Below are 21,248 nucleotides of genomic sequence, written 5' to 3'. Positions count from 1 at the left end.
TAATTGTGATAATTAGGTGAGAAAAAAGATATTGAAAGTTACTTTTATAAAGGCTGACACATAACATTCCTTAGTTTTCCTTCATAGACAATTAATAGAGCAATTTGTGTAATTGTTTAAAATTTCCCTCTCCCAGTTTACTGTAAGCTCCCTGATGACAGAGACCATACAGATTTTGTTTAAAACTGTATCTCAACCTTCTTGCCAAGTAAGCCCTCAATAAATATTTGTTGAATGAATATGAATTTGTTGAATGAATATGAGTTCCCCTCCCTTTCTCTTGCACAGGTACTCTATTTATGAATAAATGATTTTAGAAAATGAAAACATAACATATCATTAATAATAATTATATGGCTGGCATGCCTGAGGAAAAAATGGAAACACCATTACAAAACAAGCTAGCATAAATGTAATATAGATATGACATACCTTGCCCATTGCTTGATTTTATCTTCCCATTGAATTAAATATTAAAATTCTTTGAAAGTATCTGCTGTCTCCATTGGAAACATATTCATTATGAAAGAAAATCCAGAAAATCCTCTTTGAAAATATTGCTCTTGAGAGCTGGGGTTCAGACTTAAGTTCAAAATCATGAACCTCCCAACAAATATAAGTCATCATCAATCTCCCAAATGTATGTATGGTGTGCATGTTACATTGCTTTTTTAAAATAATGTCAGATTTATTCAATTTTAAATACTTTATTAATAGACTGTATTTTTAAGAACAGTTTGAAACTTATAGGAAAATTGAGCCAACAGGCTGATACTACAGAGTGTTTTCATAGGTTCCTTGTCTCCCCCACCAACTGTTTCTGCTATTATTAACATCTTACACTAGTGTGGTATATTTGTTACAATTAATGAACTGATATTGATACATTATTATTAACTAAACTCCATAGTTTATTCGGATTTCCTTAGTTTTTGCCTAATGTCCTTCTTCTGTTCCAGGTTCTTATCCAGGATACCTTATTACATTTAGTTGTCATGTCTGTTTAGGTTCCTCTTGAGGGTTATGACAGTTTCTCTTTGATTTTGATGACCTTGACAGTTTTGAGGAGTACTGGTTAGTTATTTTGTAGACTGTCCCTCAACTGGGATTTATCTAGTATCCTTTCCTTGTAATTAAACTGGTGTTATGAGTTTTTGGAAGACCACAGAAGTAAAGTGCCATTTTTATCACACTATATCAAGAGTACATACTATTCACTTGACTTATTACTGTTGATGTTGACTTTGATCACTTAACTGAGGCTGTCATTGTTAGGTGCTGTCAAGATGGTTCTGACTCATAGCAACCCTATGTACAACAGAACAAAACACCGTACCGTCCTGCGCCATCCTCACAATCATTGCTATGTTTAAGCCCATTATTACAGCCACTGTATCAATCTATCTCCTTGAGGGTCTTCCTCTTTTTCCCTGATGTTCTACTCTATCAAGAGGATGTCCTTCTCCTGATAACATGTCCAAAGTACATGAGACGAAGTCTTGCCATTCTCACTTCTAAGGAGGATTCTATCTGTACTTCTTCCAGGACAGATTTTTTCGTTCTTTTGGCAGTCCATGGTATATTCAATATTCTTCGCCCACACCATAATTCAAAGGCATCAATTCTTCTTCCATCTTCCTTATTCCTTGTCCAGCTTTCTCATGCATATGAGGTGACTGAAAATACCATGGCTTGGGTCAGGCACACCTTAGCCTCATAGTGACATCTTTGCTTTTTAACACTTTGAAGAGGTCTTTCAAAAATGCAATATGCCCAATGCAATATGTCGTTTGATTTCTTGACTGCTGTGTCCATGGGCATGGATTGTGGATCCAACTAAAATGAAATCCTTCACAACTTCAATCTTTTCTCTGTTTATCATGATGCTGCTTATTGGTCCAGTTGTGAGGATTTTTGTTTTCTTTATGTTGAGGTGTATTAATCCATGCAGGCTTCAAATCCTCTTCACTTTCAGCGAGCAAGGTTGGGTCATCTACATAACGCAGGTTGCTAATGAGTCTTCCTCCAATCCTGATGCCCCGTTCTTCTTCATAGAGTCCAGCTTCTCAGATTATTTACTCAGCATACAAATTGAATAAGTATGATGAAAGTATACAACCCTGACACACATCTTTCTTGATTTTAAACCACGCAGAATCCCCTTGTTCTTTTCGAACAACTGCCTCTTGGTCTATCTACAGGTTCTACATGAGCACAATTAAGTGTTCTGGAATTCCCATTCTTCAAAATGTTATCCATAATTTGTTATGATCCACACAGTCAAATGCCTTTGCATAGTCAATAAAACACAGGTAAACATCTTTCTGGTATTCTCTGCTTTCAGTCAAGACCCATCTGACATCAGCAGTGATATCCCTGGTTCCACATCCTCTTCTGAATCTGGCTTGAATTTCTGGCAGTTGCCTGTGGGTGTACTGCTGCAACTGTTTTTTAATTATCTTCAACATAATTTTACGTGGGAAACCCTGGTGGTGTACTAGTTAAGACTTACGACTGCTAACCAAAAGGTTGGCATGTCGAATCTACCAGGCACTTCTTGGAAACCCTATAGGGCAGTTCTACTCTGTCGTATAGGGTCGTTATCAGTTGGAATCAACCTGATGGCACTTCTTGGAAACCCTATAGGGAAGTTCTACTCTGTCCTATAGGGTCGTTATCAGTTGGAATCGACCTGATGGCAATGGGTTTGGTTTTGGTTTTTTTAATTTTACTTGCTTATGATATTAATGATATCACATTTCAGGAGGTAGCATATGATCAAGAACCAATGGTGCTGAAAGAAGTACAAGCTGCATTGAAGACACTGGCAAAAAACAAAGTTCCAGGAATTGACAGAATACCAATTAAGATGTTTCAACAAACAGATGCAATGCTGGAAGCATTCACTCATCTATTCCAAGAAATTTGGAAGACAGCTACCTGGCCAATTGACTGGAAGAGATCCATATTCGTGCCCATTCCAAAGAAAGGTGATTTAATGGAATACAGAAATTATCAAACAATATCACTAATATCACATGCAGGTAAAATTAGCTGAGTTAGTGTTTGTCAAGTTTTTCCACTTCCACACTGTACTCTTTGGAAGTAAGTCTTTATGCGCAGTGCACACTTAAAGAGTGGGGCACTATGCTCCAACTTCTTGAGGGCAGAGTATCTACATAAATTATTTGGAATTCTTCTGCATGGAAGATTTGTCTCTTCTCTATTTATTTATTCAGATATTTATTTATATCTGTATAGAATCATGGATATGTATTTTATATGATTGGTTAAGAACAAAGAGAGCCCAAAATCATACACAATGAGTATAGAACTTCTTATGCAACATGTTTTTAAGGAGATCAGTTGAAGGAAAGGCTGCTGACATTATTTAGTAACACAAGGAAAATTAATCAAATACTAAGAGAAATAAGAAAATTATATCCTATATCCTCTCTCTCAAATTTAATCCATTACTAACTTTTGTTGATTTTGCCTCCCAAATATTTCAAATTTGTATATTTGTTTTCACCACACAGCCTCCACTACAGTTCAAGCCACCATTATATCTTACTTCAACATCTGATTGATTTACTCCTTCCTTTGTACCTATCCAATTTATTTTCCACTGAACAACCTGATCTTTTTAAAAGATCTAACCTTAAATCAATGTTATCTTAACCAACAATCTAATTCTTATCTTCCTTCTCATAAAATTCCCAATAGCAATCCATTGCATTTAGAATAGAATAAAAAAAAATCAAATTTCCTTATCATAATCTATAAGGCCTTGTAAGATAGGGCCTTCGTTTAGCTCTCTGACTTTATCTTGTGTCCTTTCACCCTTGAACACTAATGTCCTTCCACAATGGTCTCTTCATTCCTTGATCATGAACACGTCAAGCTCTTTCCTACATCAGGACCTTCCTTATGCTATTCCCTCAGCCTATAATGCTCCTTCTCCCACTCTTAGCTGGACTAACTCCTGTTCATCCCTCAGGTCTTAGCTGAAATATTACCTCTTTAGAGAGGCCTTACCTGACACCCGCTCCCTATCTCAATGAGGTCTCCATGTTATACTCTCATAATACCAGCAGAGAGTATCTCTCAGTTTGTATAGTTAATTGTTTAATGTTTATCTCTCCACTTTACTATGAGCTCTATGAAGACATAGGCCGTGTCTGTTTCGTTCACCAATGAATCTCTTGAAACCAGTACTATATGTGACATATAGTATCGCCATACTCAGTTGCCATGGGATTGACTCTGACTCATGGCAACCCCATGTGTGTCAGAGTAGAATTGTGCTCCACAGGGTTTTTAATGCCTGATTTTTTTGGAAGCGGAGCCCTGGTGGTGCAGTGGTTAAGAGCTTGGCTGCTAACAAAAAGGTCAGCAGTTCAAATCCACCAGCTGCTCCTTGGAAATCCTATGGGGAAGTTCTACTCTGCTCTATAGGTTCGCTATGAGTTGGAATCGACTCAACGGCGATGGGTTTGGGTTTTTCTGGTTTTTTTTTTTTTTGTAAGTAGATAGTCAAGCCTTTCTTCTGAGGTACCCATGGGTGGACTCCAACTGTCAACCTTTTGGTTAGCAGCCTAGTTTGTTAACCATTTCCACCAACCAGGTACGCTCAACATGTAGTATGTATGCAATGTTGTTGTTAGGTGCCATTGAGTCATTTTGACTCACAGTGACCCGCATGTGATATAGTAGAACTGCCCCACAGGGTTTTGTAGGCTGTAATCTTTACAGGAGCAATCGCCAGTTCTTTCTTTCGTGGAGCCACTGGGTGGCTTCAAACCACCAATCTTTCAGTTAGCAGCTGAGCATTTAATCGTTTGTGCCACAGGGGCTCCTACACATTCAATAAATAGTTATTATATAAATTACTATGAAAGGGGACCTGTGACAAGAATGGATATGAAATTACAATGGGAGATTTTAAAATATCTTATTCATTGCTTCCATTTAAAAAAATTGCATATTTTAAAGAAACAACTAGCTGCCTATATTAGAACTCTTTCAGCTGAAAGTAACACCAACAAATCAAAATCGCTTCAGTGAAAAGAGAATTTGATGGGTTCTAAGGATTAATATCAGACACATACGGATACAGGAGCTCAAATAATGTCATCAGGAATGTTTATATATTTTTCAGCTTTACCTTCCCTTTGTGTTGGTTTCTGCCTGCACACCTCCCACCCCACTCCCACCTCTAATACCAGCCCCATGTGGAAGAAGAAATGACCCTAACAAACCTAGGCTCACAAGCTTAATAAGACGTTCAATTTCAAAAGAAGAGAACTCCTTCCTGATAAGTCCAGTAAAAGTTCTGGCAATGTCCACCATGGTCTACGTTGGTGCATGTGTACCTGAATCAGGAGAGCATAATATTCTGATTGGTCACTTGAATGATATGCAGTAAACAGAGCAGAGGTGATTCTTGAAAGTTAAGTCAGGGAGCTATTACCTCAAAAAGGGGAGGAATGCTAAGGAGGCCAAAATGAAAGATATCCGTTCTATTAACTATACAGAAGAATTCTTCAAAGAGAACAATACAGATAAAAAAAAAAAAAAAAAAAACCTACATATAGAATATTTACTCTTGAGAAAATCTTAGAGAAAAGGGAAATTTTTCCACTTTAAAAAAAAATCAGATATTGACTACAGAAAAGCGCATAATAATTTGAGCCATGAGATAATGAAATTATAATAATAACATAATAAATAAGTTAACAAAAAATGTTATCAAATTTATAGTTGAACTAATCCGAACTAATTTCTGCAAATAGAGAAATTAATACAAAGATGAGACCAGTACTAGTCAACAGGTTATTTTCAAGCAGCTTTCATTCTTAAACAGCTGGAATCATGGTCTCAGACAATTGGTATAATTACAAATTGATTTCATTGAGTTGTCAGCGTAGGTCCCTTAAGGCCCACAGTTTGAATTATTAAAATGTTTACCCTGATTTGTGTACTAGATATTAGCTGCAGCCTCTGATCTCCTGCCTTTGTTTTGCTTGCTACCAGCATCTGGCCCGGATGGATCAAGTTTGTGGATAGTACAGCTGAGGTCTCAGCCCCACCATGTGGTGGAGCTCAGAATTAAGTCTGCTTTCCTTCAGAAGCAGTATCTGCAGATTAAAAACAAGTAAACATGAGGAATCTGAGTGTCAATCAGTCTAAAAAAGTAGAATTCTAGCTGTTTACATGTATCTACCTTATTCCAAACAAAGATGAGTTTAAAAAATACATAAATAGAAGTTCTAATAATTTCCTCCTGTCCTCAGGATATACTCCCTGGATACGCACACCCCACTTTGGAGACAACTGACCTAGAGAAATTTTTATAAACATCTGAAAAGATACATATGATATTTATTAGAGTATTTCTTTTAATAGTAAAAATTGGAACCAACCTAAATGTCCATTAACAGGTGAATGAGTAACTTTTTTAATATTCATTCAATGGAATATATTTATTAAACGGAATACCTAAAAGCAAGTAAAAATAACTGAACTATAGCTACTTATACAACAATGGATAAGTCTCAAAAGACATTGTTGAGGGAAAATTAAATTGTGGCATGATATGCAGTGTATGAGACTGCTTATATATAGTTTTAAAACTTGCTAAACAATACTATGTATTATTTCTGGTACATACATATATGAAAATAGTATGTAAACATACATGGTAATCAAAACACAGAAGTCAGGATAATAGTTACTCTGGAAAGGTAAGGAGAGAATTCGGATTGCAGAGGGGTCTAAAGCAAATGTGGCAAAATGCTAAGATTTGACAAAGCTAAGAGAAGTGGGTACTGTATTATACACTATATATACTTTTCTGAATACTTTTCCATATGTTTAAATTATTATGTAACACTAAAACATTCAATATAACAGGTCAGAAAAATATACCCCAAAGAAGAAATGGGATGAAAACTAGAAGAAAAAAACGCCAAAATTATTTTATGTCTACTTGTATTCAGTAAACCAGAAGGAAACAAACCCAGTAGGAAGTGGAGTGGTATACACACGAATAGAAAAATCATTGAGAAATTATGATAGGCATAGCACTGGAGAGAATGACACTGAACCAGGTGCTAAAATCTTCAAAAATTAAGGAGGAGTGGCCCTCAGGTCATATAATGACAGCTGCAAGTAGAAGTACTGTATGGTATAACCTGATGACAAGCTGAGGAGGGAGGATCATTTGGAAGGAACGAGAAGGACAAGGAAAACACACACACTCCAGGACAAGGCTCAGTAAGAAGAAGGGTACAAAGGAAGCAGAGTCCTAGGGGAGAGCTGTGTTTCCTCTCGACCAAGAAGTTGAAGGGACTGTTCAGAGAAGAGGGTGAAGATACAGGAGATTTTGCTGATGACTAACTGTGAGTTTCAAAGGGCTCCCACTAAATGTGTAAATATAAATGGATGGATTAAAATGTACCTAGTGTTTGTGCAAGCCCTACGTAAAATGTACAGTGCTATACAAACGTAAGTAATCACTACTTTAACTGCCTTGATTGAGGAAACTTCATCCTACTTTCATGGTTTTCTTTACATTAATTTGTATTTTCTATATTGACAATATTCTTTTCCAGCCTTATTAACCTCCCCCTCATGTTGTTAGTTGCGGTCCAGTTGATTCTGACTCATGGCGATCCCATGTGATTTTCTTCACATCTTTTCTGAAATGTGTTTAGGGGCAGGAGAGGAAACTCTCCCCTTAGGGAAAACACCATCATGCAAATTTAATTGCATAATTTCCTATTATTCTGTCTGCCTTAAACACAATTTAATGATGACGGGAATTCTTTTTTTTTATACTTTAGATGAAGGTTTACAGAACAAACTAGCTTCTTATTAAACAGTACACATATTGCTTTATGACATTGGTTAACAACGCCATGACATGTTAATACTATACTCCCCCTTCTCCACCTGGGGTTCCCTATTACCAGCTTTCCTGTCCCCTCCTGCCCTCTAGTCTTGTCCCTGGGCTGGTGTGCCCCTTTAGTCTCGTTTTGTCCTATGGGCCTGTCTAATCTTTGACTAAAAGGTGAACCTCAGGAGTGACTTTATTACTGAGCTAAAAGGATGTCCGGGGCTCACACTCTCAGGGTTTCTCCAGTCTCTGTCAGGCCAGTAAGTCTGGTCTTTTTTTGAGTTAGAATTTTGTTCTACATTTTTCTCCAGCTCTGTCTGGGACCCTCTATTGTGATCGCAGTCAGAGCAGTCAATGGTGGTAGCCGGACACCATCTAGTTGTACTGGACTCAGTCTGGTGAAGGCCATAGTAGTTGTGGTCTTTTAGTCCTTTGGACTAATCTTTCCCTAGTGTCTTTAGTTTTCTTCATCTTCCCTTGCTCTTGAAGGGGTGAGACCAGTGGAGTATCTTAGATGGTGGCTCACAGGCTTTTAAGACCCCAGATGCTACTCACCAAAGTAGAGTGTAGAACATTTTCTTTATAAACTATGTTATGCCAATTGAGGTAGATGTTCCCTAAGACCATGGTCCCCACAGCCCTCAGTCCAGTAATTTGGTCCCTCAAGGAGTTTGCCTGAACAAGTTGTGTTGGCTTCCCTGGTACTGTGTACTGTCTTACTCCCTTCACCAAAGTTGCCACTTATCTATTGATTCACGGTGAGAATTTAAAGAGTTAGAAGGGAATTTAAAGATTACATAATGCAGCCTTCTTATTTTACAATTGACCAGAGTTTGTGTGGTTTGCCAAATTTAATCAGATGGTTACTAGCAGAGCCAGGGCTAGAACCCATGCCTCTTCCTCTCTACCTTTTCTCTGTGTTTCTTTGAACAGCACAAACATAGAAAGTACCTGCTAGAGGGGCACTGCAGTTTTGGTGGTTAAGAGTACAGGCTCTGATTTCAGAATACCCAGGGTCAAACTTTAGCTTTGATATTTATTAGCAGTGTGACCTTGGTCAAGTAATCCAACCTCTCTGTGCTCTGGTTTCCTCTTCTATAAAATGAATGGCATAATAATGCCTACCTCATAGGATTGTTATGAGAATTAAATGAAAGTACCTAACAGTAGTTGGTAGATAGTGATCTAGAAATTTTAGCTATTGTTACTATTTAGCAAGCACTCTGCTAACTGCTGATGTAACAGAGAAAATAGAGGCCAAAGATTTTACTCACAGCTGTTTTTGTTTGGTATGGAGTTTAAGAAACAAACACAATGCCAACAAAAAATTGAGATCATGTTTATGAGTCTGGATATTTCACATAGAGATCTAAATTTCCAGGTTCTCATAAAATTGGAAGTTCTGATGATCTTAAGCCAGAATTCTCACTGAGTAACAATTGGCTAGGGCAAAAAGCAGCTGCCCTCTTTAGTCCATACCACTCACAAAACGTACATGCATCCTTCCAGCTTCCAGTTTTTAGCTTGACTGCTTTACTACTTTTAGCCTGACTACTGCATGCCTTTGAAGTTGCAGCCCAGATTAAAATAATCCCTGCTCCCAAGGAACTCACAATCCGATAGGTGAGATGCATTCCCATAAACAATTCACAATACAGCATGATAGGAATAAATACAAAGTTGCAAAGTACAAAGTATAGCACTAGCCTGAAGGAACATAAGTGGGTAACGAATGATGGAGGAACTGGTGGTGATGTGTGTTGTCAAGAAAAAAACCAAACAAACCCATTGCCGTCGAGTCGATTGCGACTCACAGTGACACTACAGGACAGAGCAGAACTGCCTCATAAGGTTTCCAAGGAGCAGCTGGTGGATTCAAACTACCAGACTTTTGCTTAGTAGCCATAGCTCACCAAAGCTCATAACCACTGCACCACCAGGGCTCCGTTGTCAAGAAAGTGGCTTTGAAAGAATGTATAGGTATTTGCCAGGAAGAAGAGAAGAAAGGGGAAATAGGATATATAAAGGCATTGAGATTGGAGACAGTTTTTGTGTTTAGAAACTATAAGGGGTTCAGTTTTGGAGAATACAGGGGGAGAAGTAGGCTGACACTAGATAATAAAAGTCCTTTAATTTAGATTTTACCTTGTAGGAAATAGAGAGATTTTGAAAGGTTTTCTCTCATTAAATTCCAAACGTAACATAATTACGGCCAAAGTACCCTTACCATCCTCCCTCAAATGTCTTTGAACCTCATGTTTGAGAAGGATATGCCATATAATCCATAATATTCTTTGAAATCTTCAATAGCAAATTATCACTTCAAGAAGAAGCCTTGTCTTTATAAAGGGTGAAATATAGTTGTTAGATTTGTCTGCAAGTGAAGTCTCATTGTCTGCAAAATGGGGTTAATAATAGCACCTTCCTCGAGGCTATTAAACTTAGAATTAAACTCAATATAACCATGTAAAGAGCTTACCAAGGTACCGATACAGAGTAAAAGTGGTCAATTATTACTAGTTACTACTATTATCATACTGATTGTTGAGTCTTCCTTGTCTGTTTACTGTATTATTTAGAAAATATAACAACATCTCATTAAGTCAAGCATGTATTTATCAGTGAAAACTGAAATTAAATCAAGATGGTGGCATCTTTGCTGCATTTGGTAAAAAATAAATGCAAAATATGATTGACAAAAAATGGGCAAAGGACTTGAATAGACATTTCACCAAAGAAGATATAAAAAAAACCAAACTAGTTGCTATTGAGTCAATCCCAAGTCATGGGGACCCCATGTGTGTCAGAGTAGCTGTTCTCCAAAGGATTTTCAATGGCTGACTTTTCAGAAGTAGATCATGAGGCCTTCATCCTGAGGTGCCTCTGGGTGGATTCAAACCACCAATCTTTCTGTTAGTAGACTAGCTCGTCAACCGTTTACACCACCCAGGGCCTCCTAAAAAAGGTATACAAATGGCTAGTATACCCATGAAAAGATGTATAATGTCATTAGTGAAATGCAAATCAAAACCACAAGGAGATACCACTTCATGCCTATGAAGATGGCTATGATGAGAAAAGCAGAAAACAACAAATGTTGGTGAGGATGTTGAGAAATTGGAATCCTCACCCATTGCTGGTAGGATTGTAAAATGATGCAGAGAGGAAAACAGTTTGGTGGTCCTTCAAAAACTTAAACATAGAATTACCATATGACCTAGCAATTCCACTCCTAGGTATATACACCCAAAAGACTTGAAAGCAGGTACTCAAACAGATACTTGTACACCAGTGCTCATTGCACCATTACTCACTATAGCCAAAAAGTGGAAACAGCCTAAATGTCCATCAACAGATGAATGTTTGAACAAAATGTGGTATATACATGTAATGGAATATTACTCAGCCTTAAAGAGAAATAAGTTCTGATACATACTGTGACATGGACGAACCTTGAAAGCACTATGCTGAGTGAAATAAGTCAGATACAAAAGGACAAATACCATATGATCTCATTTACATAAAATATCTAGAATAGGCAAATGCATAGAGACTAAAGTTTATAAATGGTTACCAGGGGCAAGTGGGAGGGAGAAGTGGAGAGTCATCGCTTAGGGGACACTGAGTTTCTGATAAGGGCGATGACAAACCTTGGAAATGGATAGTGGTGATGACTGCACGATCTGGTGAATGTAATTAATGTTACTCAACTGTACACGTAAAAATGGTTGAAATGGCAAATGTTTTGTTATATGTATTCTACTAAAGTGAAATAAATACTATATTGAAAATGACAATATAAAACTCCCTTCCTTTCTAGATTATTGACTGCAGAAGTTCCAAGAACAATTTAAAGACTTTTGTACGCCACAGAAAGTGTAAGTTATTGCCTACAATTACTAATCAATATAATAGTTTTTTGTGGTACTTTGGTATAAGAAACGGTTCTCCAGTTCCCTCGGCTTAAAGAGCAACCAAAATTCCTTCAGGCAAAAGACCTTTTCACATCTGACCGTAACATCTTGGATATCCAGGGAGCTCAGACAATCCACTTGGCGGGAAAGGGATAAATACAGACCAAAGTCGCACAATCTGTTTCTATTTAGTTTATAAACTGACATCAGGTGTGTCAGCTTTCGCGCCTTGTGGGACTTGAAGTCCAGAGGGAAGAAGTGATCAGGGCTGTTGAGGCAGGGAAGTCGTCAGCTCCTGTACGTCTGAGCAGTAAGGACTACAACTCCCTACTAACATGGGAAGGCCGCGCTGTATGACGGACAACCAACCATGCCTGAGCAGGGCAAGCCCCACCCCCGAACTCGTAGGACAGCCTCCACCAATGGCAGAGCACCCAGCGCAGAGCCTGCGGCTTAGGTTGTGAGGCCCCGGCCGGGGGCGGGGAAGAGCCCAGTGGGTTCTGAACGAGCTCGGCAGCTGGGTGGGTCTGGGCGTTCGGCGCGCCCTTCATTGAAGCGGCGGTGGCCGGGCTGGGCGCCGCGAGTGGGAAGCGACGGCGCGGCTGGAAAATGCCGGTGCATTCCCGAGGGGATAAGAAGGAGACGAACCATCACGATGAGATGGAGGTGGACTACGCTGAAAACGAGGGGAGCAGCTCGGAGGACGAGGACACGGAGAGCTCGTCGGTCTCCGAGGATGGAGATAGCTCAGGTATGCAACCCAGCGGGGCTGGGACTCTGAGTCCCCGCGCCGGGGGCGCGACAGGCCGCTCTGCACGCGGGGCAGCTGCGTCCTGCTGGGAGAGCGGGGCGGGGAGAGAAGGAAGGGGCGGGGATTGGCTCCCAGCCCTCCGCGGCAACCGGACCGGTCGCGGGGCGCTGCCGGGCTCCAGGCGTGTTCCTGGCGCAGGGCGGGGCGGAGCGCGGGCCTGGGCTCGCCCAGTCCCGGGAGGCGGCTCTGTTCTGCTGGCATTTGGACCCGCCCTTGGGACCTCCAGGCTGTGTCCTGGGGCTGTGGACAGAGGCGGGGCACGCCCCGCAGCTTGTCTAGGAGACCCAGGAAATGACTTCTCTTCACGGACCACCAACCTCTTTCCTTTTTTCACCTTTGCAACGTTAATTTCTCAACGTGGTTGGGTTGTCGGGGCCGAGGGTAGATTTGTCCCGGCCTTTGGCTGGCTTAGAATTTATAAACCTCAGCTTCGGAGTCAGCCTATCAGTCAGCATTTTACATCACTTCTCTTTTGGGGGTTGACTTGGGAGCTGTCCAGTCTACAGCATCTCCCTGAACTTTCAAGCCTGAGAGGAAGGGACCAACTTTTGGGGACAGTTTTGGATCTTCAGGAGAAGATTCCACTTATGTTTATAAATCGGTTTGTGGCAGCTTTCAATTTCTCCAAGTACGTTCTTCCCTCTCTCTTTTCTAACTTTGGGCTATTTTAGGTTTTTTTTTTTTTTTTTTTTTTTTGCGGCGATGGAAGGGGATTAACACCTCAAATCAATTTTTCAAACTTTTAGGAATGGTTATTCAAAAAAGAAATGGAATTTGTGATTACCTGGATTTTTTTTCGTCTATCCGTATAATGGGGATGAGATTCATTTCTTTCTTTGGGCCTGATTATGGCCATGTAGGGCAGGGTACAGGTTGAGGGCAGTCTATTATAATCCGTATACATCCTGTTTTCAGGTTGCCCTTTCAAAGTAAATCTCCTTGGAAGAATGTAATTTTAATCAATGAATCAACCATCCAAAAATAAATATTTATCAGTGACTTCTTTGTGTAGCATTGGGCCCTACCCAGTGTAGGGTATAAATAAATAGTTACAATCTGGTCTCCCTGAAGACAATTATAAAGCTATCATAAGTCACCACTTGATTTAATTACTAAATGAATGCTTAACTGTAAACGATGCTACAGGAATTCAGAGCAGAGAAAATCTTTTCAGAAGAGAATGGTCAGCACAAACTCTTTGAAGAAGATAGGATTACTTTAATTATCTTGAAGAATGGGTAGGATTTGGATTGTAGTGGCAATGGTTGGGTGTTCCTGTAGGGGGAGGACTATAAGAAAAAGTGTGAAGGCTAAAGTTTAAGGCTTATTTAAAAGAGCGAGAAAACCAGTTTGGTTGGGAGAACGATGTGAACTATGAAGGGGAGGAAAGGTACAGAGTGAAAAATTTCAAAAAGCACAAAATAGGATCAGTGAATTCAAGTTTAGGAGGGAATGTAAGACAGAAACCCTGATACAAGAAATAGAAAGGTAAAAAATTTGAGGTAAAGATGGTTGATAAGTAATAGTACAGTATTTTAAACAGGTTGCATTTGAGGTGATGGTGGTATATTTAAGTAAGAATGTCCCACTGGTAGATGGAAATGTGTGATTGGAACATGCCTGGGATGGGAAGAATAACTTGAAAGTCATCTGCCTAGCTATGGAAGTAAGTGGGGTTATAGAGAAAGAAGATCACAAGTTCTTCCTTAAACCTTGAGGAAATCTAGACTCTGAGTACATTTCCTAGATCCATAAAACATTTTATCTTCAAGTATTTTTTGCTTTTTTTATTTTTAATTTTTTTATTGTACTTTAGATGAAAGTTTACAGAACAAACTAGTTTCTCACTGTACAGTTAGTACACATATTGTTTTGTGACATTGGTTGCCAACCCCATGACATGTCAACCCTCTCCCCTTCTCGACTGTGGGTTCTCTATTACCAGCTTTCCTGTCCCCTTCTGCCTTCTCTTCCTTGCCCCTGGGCTGGTGTGCCCATTTAGTCTCATTTTGTTTTATGACCTGTCTAATTGTTGGCTGAAGATTGAACCTCAGGAGTGACTTCATTACTGAGAAAAAGGGTGTCCGGGAGCCACACCTTCGGGGTTTCTCTAGTCTCTGCCAGACCAGTAAGTCTGGTCTGTGTGTGTGTGTGTGTGTGTGTGTGTGTGTGTGTGTGTGTGTGTGTATTTTGTTCTACATTTTTCTCCAGCTCTGTCCGGGACCCTCTATTGTGATCCCTGTCAGAGCAGTCGGTGGTGGTAGCCCAGCATCTCTAGTTGTGCTGGACTCAGTCTGGTTGAGGCTGTAGTACTTGTGGTCCATTAGTCCTTTGGACTAATCTTTCTTTTGTGTCTTTGGTTTTCTTCATTCTCCCTTGCTCTAGATGGGGTGAGACCATTAGATTATCTTAGATGGCCACTCACAGGTTTTTAAGACCCCAGACACTACTCACCAAAGTAGAGTGTAGAACATTTTCTTTATAAACTATGTTATGCCAATTGAGCTAGATGTTCCCTGAGACCGTGGTCCCCACAGACCTCAGCCTAGTAATTCAGTCCCTCAGGGAGTTTGGATGTGTCTATGGAGCATCCATGACCTTGCCTTGGACAAGTTGTGCTGGGTTCCCCAGTATTGTGTACTGTCTTACCCTTCACCAAAGTTACCACTTATCTAATGTCTATTTAGTGTTTTTCCATCCCTACTCCCTCCCCTCCCTCGTAACTATCAAAGATTGTTTCTTTTTGTGTGTAAATCTTTTCATGAGTTTTTATAGTAGTGGTCTCATACAATATTTGTCCTTTTGTGATTGAGTTATTTCACTCAGCATAATGCTTTCCAGATTCATCCATGTTGTGAGATCCTTTGCAGATTCATCATTGTTCTTTATAGTTGTGTAGTATTCCATTGTGTGTATGTACCATAGTTTGTTTATCCATTCATCTGTTGGTGGACATCTAGGTTGTTTCCATCTTTTTGCTATCGTGAACAATGCTGCAATGAACATGGGTGTGCATATGTCTATTAGTGTGACAGCTTTTATTTCTTTAGGATATATTCCTAGGAGTGGGATTGCTGGATCATATGGTGTTTCTATTTCTAGCTTTTTAAGGAAGCACCATATCGTTTGCCAAAACAGTTGTACCATTTTGCATTCCCACCAGCAGTGCATAAGAGTTCCAGTCTCCCCACAGCCTCTCCAACATTTGTTATTTTCTGATTAGTGCCAGTAATGTTGGGGTAAGATGGTATCGCGTTGTAGTTTTGATTTGCATTTCTTTAATGGCTAGTCATGGAGAGCATTTCCTCATGTGTCTGTTAGCTGCTTTAATGCCTTCTTTGGTGAAGTGTCTGTTCATATCTCTTGCCCATTTTTTAATTGCATTATTTGTCTTTTTGTTGTAGAGGTTTTGGGTTTTCCTATAGATTTTAGAGATTAGACCTTTGAAGATTTGTCATAGCCAAAAATTTTTTCCCAGTCTGTAGACTTTCTTTTTACTGTTTCGGTGAAGTCTTTTGATGAGCATAAGTGTTTAATTTTTAGTTTTTTGCTTTTTTAATGGGAGTTAGGACCACACAAAATTGTATTTGTTAAGATTCTACCCCCTACGATTTTCATGTTGACTTTTGTGATTTTTAACTGGTTTTTATCCAATTCTAGAAGATAATTGTGGAGAATGTAATAATAATTTGAACTAAAATTCAAAATTTTTTTTAAATGTAAAGAAATTATTTAAATAATTGTTGTAGTTTTGCTTGTAAAGCATCCCTATTTTACTGTATATCTTGCATGGTAAACTTCCACTATTTTATTCTTCTCAAACCTTGGTACTGAGCAGGTCCTAAGGAGCCCTGATGGTACAGTGGTTATGAGCTCAGCTGCTAACCAAAAGGTCGGCAGTTCAAATGCACCAGCCACTCCTTGGAAACCCTACTGTATCCTACAGGGTCGCTCTTAATTAGAATCAACTCCATGGCAACAGACTATAGAAAAACCTCTGTTATCCAGAGAGCTTGAGGTGTGAGTCATTCTGAGGGACCAAGTTTTAAAAAGCCAATGATTAAGCTATTAAGAGCCAGAAATATAATTTTATTTAGAAAAGTTTAAAAAATGAATCATATACTTCTTCCTGTATGAAAATAACTGGACATAATTTAACTCTCATAGTTTGACCTTTATTTGATGAAGAGCAAGGTACAGATAATTTTGTGCCTCAGTTATTTTGATGTGTGGGATATATGCGATGTAAAAAATAGAAGATGTGGAATATAGGAGAGACCTGCTTGTTTTTCTCCCACTTGCCTCCTTCTGACTAACTGATAGCAATTTGGGGAGAAGGAACAATGGGAGAATAAGAGTTGAAGACCAAGATACCCTGTGGTAAACATAATGAGATTAGTTTTTTTTTTTTTTTAAAGGTGATTGGCATGGCGAACCAGGCATGAGAGCAGCTCTGAACTAAGAATTCCGGGAGTTTGTTTTTGAGCAATGTTAAACTTTAAAGGACACAATCATATTGATGCTTAAGTTCTGCTAATTGGTGGAAAACAAACCAAAAGTGGGCTAATTATAGTCATAGCTTGTAGCTGGTTCTTTAAAATGATTTAAAAATGAATGAAAAGTGATGGTGGCACAACATGATTAATATAATTGATACCACTGAATTGCACACCTGAAAATGTTGAATTTGCAGATGTTATATATATTTTTGCAACAATAAAAATAGGTATAGAGATGCCATTATTTTAATTCTCATCTGTACTTCAGGAAAATTTATAATGGAAATTATTTTGGATAAATGTCTATTTTCTTTTAAGGCTTGATATAGGTCTTGCATATTCAACTTCGTATTATAGTTTTTTTCTACTATCTGAATTAAAATTCAGAAATGTTTGAAAACATAAAATTAATTTTATCTTTGATATTTGCTTTTTTATTAACAGAAATGGATGATGAAGACTGTGAAAGAAGAAGAATGGAATGTTTAGATGAAATGTCCAATCTTGAAAAACAGTTTACCGATCTCAAAGATCAGTAAGTAGTTTCAGAAGGTCGTTGTCATGAAATCTCAACGATGTCACATATATACTAGCACAAGAGCAATCAGATTCAGTCTGAACTGTTTTCCCTTTTGTATTTTATGGGACTGATCTGAAAGAGGCCTCAATAATTGTTTGTCTGCTGAAGATCTCACTAAATTGAAGGTTTTAAGGTAGGGTTTTTTTTGGGATGAGGTGGGATATAATAAGATTTCTATGTTGGTACTGGTCATTAAAATCTTTTCTCTGGATTGTTACACCCTTGGCTCTAATCTGCTTATTTCATTCCTTTGTTAAATAATTGGATAACATTTTGAGAATATAATAGAATATTTCTCAAAGATCCTAACTCTGGAAAAATTATTTTTGTTTGTAACTTACATTGGATAGTACATGCAGTGACATGTTTTCATATGCATTTTTTAGTTTTACTTCTTGCAGGAACTCTGTGAGGTTGGAAGATAGTCTTATCTCCACTTTACTTGTGAGAAAATTGATGCTTAGAGAGTAGCCTTAGTTATCTAGAGCTGCTATAACAGAACTACCATAAATGGGTGGCTTTAATAAACAAATTTATTTTCTCACACGTTGGGAGGCTAGAAGCCTGAATTCAGGGTGCTGGCTCTAGGGGAAGGGTTTCTCTCTCTGTCAGCTCTCAAGGAAGGTCCATGTCTCTTCTGAGCTTCTGCTCCTGGGTGATCTTCATGTGGCTTGGCATCTCTCTTCCCCAGTCTCTGCTTCTCTCACTTGTTTGTTTAATCTCTTTCATATCTCAAAAGAGATTGACTTAAAACACACTCTATACTAATCCTGTCTCATTAACATGACAAAGAAAACTCATTCCCAAGTGGGGTTATAACCTCAGATATAGGGGTTAGAATTTATAACACATATTTTTGTGGGACAAAGTTCAATCCATAACAGAGAGGTTAAGTGATTTGCTCACAATTTATCAGAAAGTGATAAACTAAGCTAGGCTTTCTGCCTCCTAGAGCTATTGTGTTCCTTCCACTAAAGTGCATTATTTTGGAGGAAATGTGGTGAAGTAGAAAGAGTGTGGGCTCTGAATCCAGGTTTTCTAGACTGTTTAAAAAGGGATAATAATAACTTCCTTGTTATTTACTGTGAAGATTGAATGAGTGAGTGATATGTAAAATTCTTAGCCATGTGCCTGGCACATAGTAAGTGCTTAGCAGATGCTGATTTTCTTCCCTTTTTATGATAACCAGAACTCTTATGTGAGATTGGTAACAAAAATTGGGCCCCAGTGATTTGAGAAAACAGATGTAGATCCAAGTTCATAAAACAACAAAAGATACCTTAAAAGAGAGCATTCACTTTGGAACTTGGTGGCGTGGTCATGGGTATAGCTACATATTAGGGGTTATAAATGAAAGAAAGAAGCTTAGGAAAATATAGACATCTTATTCAGAAGCTGACTTCTGAATTCTTTAGAATTTTGCTGCTTATTCTTTTTCTCCTACTACTTCTTGAGAGAGGCTCAAAGAAGAGATGCAATTCATTTAACATGTCGAGAATTGCCACCAAGGTAGTTCAAACTAAAATGGGACAGATTTGTTTATCACATGAATCCTAGTGTTTATGCCATATCTGTTCTTAACTCTCATTGGTGTTAGAGATGAATGTATAGATGTTTCATGCTAGTGCAGCAAATTAATACAAGCAATCCAAAATACATAATGAGCTAAAATTATAAAAATTTAGCTTTGAAAAACATAGTATAATTTTCTTATTCTAAAGATTTCCATTACTGATTTTAAATTAAACTACTTTGTATCCCCAAAGAATGCATTATTTGAACAGTGTGGAGAGTTCACTCAGGCTCATTGTGGAAAAGAGGAAGCCAGTTTATATTTTTGCATTTTAGCATAAGTAATTCATGAATATCATGAAATTAATTAAGATTTGACTATTGGACTTTTAAATTTCATTTTATGGTTAGCCAAGAAACGAAAATTACTGTAAAGCTCTAGTAAACCACTGTAAACGAAGTGTTACATAGGAGTACTTTGCAACTAGTCCATCATTACACCTAACCTTGTTCATCTTGGGGCTGGCAGATGTCTTGATTTTTGCTTTCTCATGGCTCACTATGACCACCAGCCAGTTCCCCCTACCAGCTTTATTTATCTCTGAGAGTATTAAAAATAGGCCTATGACCACTATTTAATAAGATTCTTTCTCAAGGAATTGGTTTACAGATATGTTTCAGAAAAAAATTAATCTTTGCCCCAGGTTTGTAATTATTTTTTTCCTATTGCCCCAATTGCTTTGTTTGTTATTTTTATCCTGTTGTATTGTATATCTCTGCAAGCTGTCTCAAATTGTCTTTGGAAGGGGCAGGAAATATAATAATAATAATGTATTTATCCCGCTTCTCCTATTCTAGCAAAACTGAGTACAATGGCACACCCTTCATAAGGCAGAAAACTCAACATTTTCAGTTTCTGTAATGGTGGAAGGTGTGTTCTTCCACCTCCTTAAAAAGACAGAGAAATGTATACCACTCAAGCTTTCATTTATTTTAAGATTCAGAATCCAAAAACATTCATTGAGCATCCACTCTGTGAATTGTATTGTGGTTGTTACCAAGGAACTTATGATCTTTGCTTTTGATGAATTTATAATTGAATCCCAAGTCTGTAGAAATTATACTGATTTTGAGGATTCTTTTCTTTTATACAAGGAGCCCTGGTGGTAAATTGGTTCAGCACTCGGCTGCTAACCAAAAGGTTGGCAGTTGGAACCCACCTTCTAGCTACTCTGTGGGAGAAAGATGTGGCAGTCTGCTCCTGTAAAGATTGCAGCCTTGGAAACCCTATGGGGCAGTTCTGCTGTGTCATATAGGGTCGTGATGATTGGAATTGACTCAACAGCAGTGACTTTAGGTTTTTTTTTTTAAATGTTTATTGAATATTACCAATTCGTTTAACCCCTTCATTCAATATACTGGTTCACAAATTGGGGATAACTTATCAACATTTTGTGTAAATTTGATGTTTTTTAGGTACAGTCATTTGTTGTATCAGTTTTTTGCATTTCACCTAAATTTGTGTTATAATTTCAAAAAATATAAGTATCATGATGTATTTTTCTGACTTACACACACATGTATTCATCATTTTATCTTAAGTTTTAGAAAAATTTAGCCCAGACATGATAATGCATTGTTTTGGCAGGTAATTTAAATAATTATTTCCCTTATTGTTTAAACAGAAAAGAATATTTGTTGTATTAACACTCACATTTACTTAACTCCTGAAGAATCATCATATAAATCTCTGTACTAATTACTGTGATCAAGGCAAAAATACATCTGATAGGTTAATAGAATATAAATGAGATTAAGAAGAGATAATGTACAGATGAGATAAAGTATTATGTTGGGATTTTAAAATTACTATCTTAATTTTTGCTTTGTTTAGGCTTTATAAAGAACGATTAAGTCAGGTGGACGCAAAACTACAAGAAGTCATAGCTGGAAAGGCACCAGAGTATTTGGAACCACTGGCAACTTTACAAGAAAACATGCAAATCCGTACAAAGGTAGCAGGTAGGAAAGT

General features: G+C 38.1%; 1 protein-coding gene across 2 annotated transcripts in view; it reads left to right on the top strand.

The window, feature by feature from the left end:
- Positions 1–12,294: 12,294 nt before the first annotated feature.
- Positions 12,295–21,248, top strand: part of BRMS1L (BRMS1 like transcriptional repressor) — a 34,621-nt gene continuing 25,667 nt past the window's right edge. Inside the window, exons 1-3 of one of the 2 annotated variants that reach the window (XM_004376503.1) lie at positions 12,295–12,565; positions 17,569–17,659; positions 21,111–21,238. In XM_004376503.1, coding sequence (XP_004376560.1) covers positions 12,424–12,565; positions 17,569–17,659; positions 21,111–21,238 — 361 coding nt within the window. In that variant the 5' untranslated portion in view covers positions 12,295–12,423. The remainder of the gene's footprint in view (positions 12,566–17,568; positions 17,660–21,110; positions 21,239–21,248) is intronic. The other variant, XM_023731456.1, reaches the window with a different exon arrangement.

The sequence above is a fragment of the Trichechus manatus genome, unplaced genomic scaffold, assembly GCF_000243295.1.
Source record: "Trichechus manatus latirostris isolate Lorelei unplaced genomic scaffold, TriManLat1.0 scaffold00043, whole genome shotgun sequence".
Lineage (NCBI taxonomy): Eukaryota > Metazoa > Chordata > Mammalia > Sirenia > Trichechidae > Trichechus > Trichechus manatus.
This window is presented reverse-complemented; position numbering and strand designations above follow the sequence as displayed.